The sequence below is a fragment of the Gossypium arboreum genome, chromosome 10, assembly GCF_025698485.1.
Source record: "Gossypium arboreum isolate Shixiya-1 chromosome 10, ASM2569848v2, whole genome shotgun sequence".
NCBI lineage: Eukaryota > Viridiplantae > Streptophyta > Magnoliopsida > Malvales > Malvaceae > Gossypium > Gossypium arboreum.
This window is the reverse complement of record NC_069079.1, coordinates 111,653,645-111,660,168: the sequence shown is the minus strand read 5'-3', so window position 1 is coordinate 111,660,168 and position 6,524 is coordinate 111,653,645. Positions and strand designations below refer to the sequence as shown.

The following is a 6,524-nucleotide window of genomic DNA, read 5'->3' as shown; positions in this document are numbered from 1 at the left end:
TTAACTAGCTCGGGTATAACAGGATGGTTAAAATAAAGTGTTTTTTTTTTTAATACTGTGATAATATTTTTAATGCTCATAAGTTGGAGAGAAGATGTAATAATATATATATATTACCATTATCATTTAATTTACTTGCAATACATTAAATATAAATTTCCTAAAAAATATTATGCATTATTGTTATATATGAATATTTTCTTTTAAGCTTTTGAGCATAAAAGAGGATAAAAGATAAGAGAAGAGGGAAGGTAATATACCTTTTCACTTTATGAATTATACGTAAATTCTTATTTTTTTAACGCTAAAGAAACTCGTTTCTTCTCTATAAATACATTTATAGGGAATCCATTGCCAATCCATAGAGGTATTTAGGTGTAAACAAACCAAAAGACCCAAATACACCAAACATGAACAACACCATCTCTTTTGCTCTGCTTCACCTTGCATTTTGCTTCACTTTAGTTTCATTCACTCCTATTTCTGCCCTGGAATTGCATGGAACTGGTGCCAACATGGTCGAAACAACTTGCCAAAAGACACCCTTTTACAATCTATGCGTCTCGGCTCTTAAATCCGACCCTCGAAGTTCCGGTGCAAACGTAGCGGGGCTAGCGCAAATCGGAACTGATAAACTGAAGGCCAAAGCCACCGCAACGCTGCGGCAGATCACAGCGCTGCTTAAAGTGGCCAAAGATCCGAAGCTGAAAATGGCCTTGCGTGACTGTGCTGATTATTACAACGCCATTGTTAAATACGATATCCCGGTAGCTGTAGAAGCTGTCACGAAAGGCGACCCAAAGTTCGGTGTCGAGGGGGCGACGGATGCAGCTAATGAAGCCGATGCTTGTGGCAGGGGATTCAAAAACGAACCCAAGTTTCCAATATATGCTAGCAACAAGGTTGTCCATGATCTTTCTGCTGTGGTTGCTTCCATTGTCCAATTATTACTATGAGGACGATGAAATGTTTTAACTGTTCTGCAAGAAACTTACTGTCTAATGCCAAGTAATGGGCAATAAAAATGTATGTAAAGATGTGTTATAGATGTTATGAAAAATGGATAAAGAGTGAAATGATTAGTGGTTTTGTTTAAAAGAAGAATGGATGATTGGCATTGAAACAGTATGTCAATCATTAATTGTCCTCCAATCACATCTTTCCAACACAGATCCTTGAGAGACAATGATGTCTCCCCTGTCTGAAGACGCCAAACTATGTTATTACAAATCGCGGAACGTTATCACTAAAGATCCCATATATTTTATTATAGACAGCAACGGAGTCAAGAATTATGCAGTGAGGACTGAGATATAATTAAAAATGGATTAAATTGAAGTATTGTATTGTAAGAAGGGCTAGAAATCGAATTAGACCATTTAACTAAAGGGTTCAAAGCCACCCCTTAGTATAAAATTATTAGGATTTCAAGAATTGCCTAGTTTTGTTGGCTCTAAACGAGGAGTGAGTCCAATCAGGCCTTAAAATGGTGAATATTATTTGGTGGGAAAAGAGAGAATACACCTTTTTTCTCTTCAACTTCATAAAAAATTATTTTAATCTTTTATTTAATTTTTTGTTTCTTTTAATTATTAAATTTATATTTTTATCAAATCACCTTAAAATAAATAAAAATTAACATTTATTAGATTTATTGACGTGGCATACACGTGGATTGCCACGTATGTAAATATACATAAATATTTAATCAATTTTTAAAATTTTAATTTTTAAAAATAATTTTATATATATTTAAATTTTTAAATTTTAAAAATTAATTAAATGGTGACATGAAACTTACATGGCAAAAATATAAATTTAAAAGTTAAAAATAAAATTAAATAAAATACTAAAATTATTTTTTATATAAAATTAGGAGCTAAATAAATTATTGTATAGATATAATAAAGAGTGCCTGAGCCAATGAATTTGGGTTCCAATTAGATATGTTTCAACTGAAATTGCAAAGATATATGTATATAAATAGAATGATGTCATTTGCCTGCTTTAGATAAAGTTGGCAGCATTTGGCACTATGCTCATCACACCTTATGCGAACCAAAGCAACAAACTTTTCTAAAAGGGACCATAACTTTCCGTCATTCATTTGTCCATTGTATCATTAGTCAAATCCATTGATAATAACTTTAAATTTCATCCTTAAATTAGATTAATTTTCTCATATTAACTAAAGTACCTGAAAATCATCAAATCATTCAGATGTTTTTTTTTTCTCTAATTTATCATCATTCAATACAAAAGATACCTAAACAATCAGTCTCAAAGTAACAATGAGGCAATGGATTGAAGAACAGCAGAAAGATCATGCACGGCCTAGTTTCGATACGAGATCGGTGACCTCCGTCGCTTTCCGAACCTGTTTCTGCACCTCTGAGCTTCATTTCCAGCTACTTTAAGGATGCGGAATTTCTTAATCTGAATAAATTTTTTAATATAAAAAAATGTGAATTCTTTTCAGATTTTTTTATAAAATAAATTAATTTAATTTTTTAAAAAGCATTAACGATTTAATTATAAAAAAATTAAAAGAAAAAATCACACTATATAAAATTAAATATTTCTTTCTAATATGTAAAAAAATAATTAATACTGTATTAAAATTTCATAAATATCATTATAATTCCAAAAGTAAATTAAAAAATTTGGCCTTATTCCTATTCCTCAATACTAGGCACCTTAAATTATACCCTCTGCTTTTTCATAATATAGAACTCATCAATGATAAAATCTGTTGAAATTTCTCAAGCTATCTTTTTTCGATGTATGTCACAAAATAAGTTGAAATAAAATTATCTTCTATTCTATTACGAAGCCTTGTCTTCACAATTTTCATGGCTGAAAATGCTTGTTTAGTTGTTACAGTACACACGGGAAGAGTTAGCACAAAACGAATAATTTTATCAAGAGGATAAATACTTGACTTATTTATTTTAGCTAGCACTTAACACAACTTGGCAACTATAGAAACTTTTTGCAACTCCGTGCTTTGATGAGCATCAAGTTGAAAATGCTCCAATTGAATCTTCACATGTGGCTTTTCTTGCTCCATAAAATCGTCCAAATAAAAATCATTCATAAGCTTGCAGCTAATTTTCACCCGAAAAATTGTGTAATTATCGTAAGGATCCAAACAGGAGCTATGAACAACTAACTTCATTACCTCATCATTAAAGTGAGAATTCATTTTTGTTAGCAATGAATCGATTCTAGCAATTAATATATCAAACCAATAGTGATACTGAATTGTGATGTTGTCTCTCTGGATGTGAGACCGACCTGAACCAGCTTTGTACGAAGCATTTAAATTAGGGACTTCTATCTCATGATCTTTGTAAATATTATGGCTTATGGCTTAAGGGGGCGAATTATATGAAATACAATGTGGCCAAGAGAAGCGAATGTTATATAATGTGAACACCAAATTTAAAATACATAATAATTTATATATAAATTTAAAAAATTTAAAAATTTCAAAGGGGTGACCGCTCCCACCCCCTTGGATCCATCCTTGCTTCCAGCATCTATTGCACTCTTGATAGCGAATTTCAGGTTCCCTTCTACAGCGAATTTCGGATTCCCTTTTTCGATTGCTTCAATGACCCTGGAGAAAGGTTTTATATGAATCAAAGCAGCCTTTCTCAAGCTGCGGTCTTTGACACTTTTGAGCAATGTTAAAATCCGATTCAATGTGCCATTGGCTTTGGCATTGACAATATCAACCAGATGCGAGCGAGCCCCTTTACGACCGTGGTCGAACTCAAGGGATAGGGTTTCAAAGTCGAGACACAGAGATCGAGATATGGAATCCTTTTGCAAGTGGTTTCAATCAGGTTGTTGGCTGAGTAGATTACAGTGACAAATACAGGTTCAAGTATGAATAAAGAGATGATTTTGGTCATGTTCGGGTGTTGGGAATCTGAAAGAAAATTGATTGGTGCCTTTGAAATTCAAATCACTTTCATACGCTTTGGTAAAAAAATCGTAATTATAGTCTCGAGAATTTTCTAAAAGGAAAAAAGACATCGCCAAAATAAGGCAGAACACTATTATTATGATCCTAATTAATCTGCATTTAATTTGGTTAAAATTGAATCTGTTTTTTTTTTTTTTAAATCAAAGCTAAGATAAATTATGACACATTAGAATTTTTTTATTTTATTTTAGATAAATTATAAAAATAGTTATTTTTGTTTGTCTCAAATTCCATTTTAGTAAATTTTTTATTTTATTTTAGTCACTTATGTTATTCTTTTGTTAAAAAGTGGTCACTTTACCGTTAAACTCCGTTACCTCCCTAATGGTAGTCCTACGTGACAGTTTAAATGAGTTTTAAATACCAAATTGGATGTCCAGTTGTTGGGATGAAAATAAGTTTTTAATTTAATAAATTTAATATGGACTGCCACGTAGGACATCCAAGTTAGCATTTAAAATCCATTTGGACTACCATGTAGGACCACTGTTAAGAAGGTAACGGAGCTTAACAGTAGAGTGACCACTTTGTAATAAAATAATAACGTAAGTGACTAAAACGTAACATTTCAAACATAAATGATTAAAATATAATCCGAGTTAATCAAAAGTAATTATTTTATAATTTACCCGTTTATTTTTACAAATACATCGATTATTTAAAGCTGAAAATTAGTAATGAAAATATAAAAATTCATTTTATTACAACTCAAAATAATAATTTATTCACATCTTTGAAAATTTCTGAATTGGATATATATCATTATTGAAATAAATAACATGTATTGAACAAATACATAAAAGAGTGAATTATTAGAACTCCTTAGAAATGGTATTTTAGTGTCATTATACTTCTATTGCCAATTAGGATTAGCATTGTGGGCAGAGAAAATGAAGAGTTTGATTACTTTGGTGATCTTTTTTTTTTCGAACTTTTCTTAGGATTGGCGCATGGGATTAGGGAAGAGAATTGACCATATTTTTCCTTCCTATTCATGCATTATTATAAGCCTAAATTTATCAATGAAGTCTTCAATAATTTCTTATTAATTAAAGATGTTTTTTTTTCAGTGTTATATTGCTAGTTGAATTGTTTTAACTATCAATCATCAATTTAATTGATTTGGTCCAATTTTGATAATACTATATATATATTTAGTCATCACAAGAAATACTCATGGTTGTACAAAATTCGTTAGCAATCCTTTAGTTGGATTTAAAATATAAGATAGAAGAATCAGTAAAATAAACTTATCATTAAAATCATTACCAAAGCTATCTAAATTTATATTCAGTGTGCCTTGAATTTTGTGCACCACCCTATCCATATTAATTTTAATTTATTGTTTAATAATTTTATGTAACTTTTTCTTTTACAAAATTTGAAAATATAGAACAACTTAATAAATATATATATATATATATATTTAACCTATACGTTATATCAATAGTTTTTATATGATATAAATTAATGAGTTTTTTATATAATTATTGTAAGTTCTATTTTCCAAAATAAGGACAATTTAATATTATTTAACGAAACAACTATGAATTTGAAACATAGGGGCGTTGGAGTTCCTTTAAAATATAAAATAAAAATTTTCGAGTAATTAGAGATTAGGGGTTGTCGATGTAAGGTTTAGTAGTTAAAAAAATGTGACACTTTGCACTCGACCTGATCGTCAAATCCGAATGTGTGACATCTCATTACGTTGCCAAAGCAACTCACATCAATTATGCACACATTTCAGATAACTAAATCACATAAATTACATTTAGTACCTAATAAAATCATTCAAGGATTTAGTGGAATATAATACGAGACAAGGGACTTCATCTCTCGAGACAAGTCTTATATTATTTTAGAAATTTTATCTTCGAAGTTTTCGTCTCTCGAGGCACTACATGTTGTGTCTCAAGGCAGTGTCTCGAGGCAAGGTCCTTTATGTCTTGAGACTAGGTCTCGAGACAGACCTCTCCTGTTTTTATATTTTTCCTTCGATGTTTGAATGTCTCGAGACAAGAGTTGGAACAGGGAAAAATTAATTTAGCTTCGATATACTTTTGTCTCGAGACTAACTAGATATGTATCGAGACTCCAGTCTATTGAATGCAAAACTAAGTGAAATTTGTTCTAATGGTCTCAAGAGATGTTCTTCCTATCTCGAGACTTAATGCATAAATGGTCAAATTTCCACACTTATAAGTATCCAAAAGCTTAAGCAATTGAACCCAAACTTACCTTAAAATATAATCATCAAATTAAACTATCTAAACACATTCAAACATCACTTAACCAACCAATTCACACAATCAAACAAATATAAACAAACATATTTAGTTAATAATTATGAGGCGAAATTAAACTATAATAACTTTAGGCTAGTTTACAAAATTTACCAAATATAACTTAAGTAACATACTAAACCAACCTAGGTACATGCTATATGAACTCAAAACTATATATTTACATACAAAATAGGAACATAATGACTTTTAGACTGAGCTGGAGAGTTGGATGTATTAGATAT

At 30.5% G+C, this 6,524-nt stretch overlaps 1 protein-coding gene across 1 annotated transcript; it reads left to right on the top strand.

The window, feature by feature from the left end:
• The first annotated feature begins 336 nt into the window (after window positions 1-336).
• On the top strand, window positions 337-1,104 carry LOC108488390 (cell wall / vacuolar inhibitor of fructosidase 1-like). Its single transcript, XM_017792669.2, has one exon. It carries the CDS (start codon window positions 411-413, stop codon window positions 954-956), a length of 546 nt encoding a protein of 181 aa, XP_017648158.1. The 5' UTR covers window positions 337-410; the 3' UTR covers window positions 957-1,104.
• The last annotated feature ends 5,420 nt before the right edge of the window (window positions 1,105-6,524 follow it).

Excerpts from the sequence above, each read along its gene's own strand:
- LOC108488390 (XM_017792669.2), top strand. The coding sequence starts at position 411 with ATGAACAACACCATCTCTTTTGCTCTGCTTCACCTTGCATTTTGCTTC.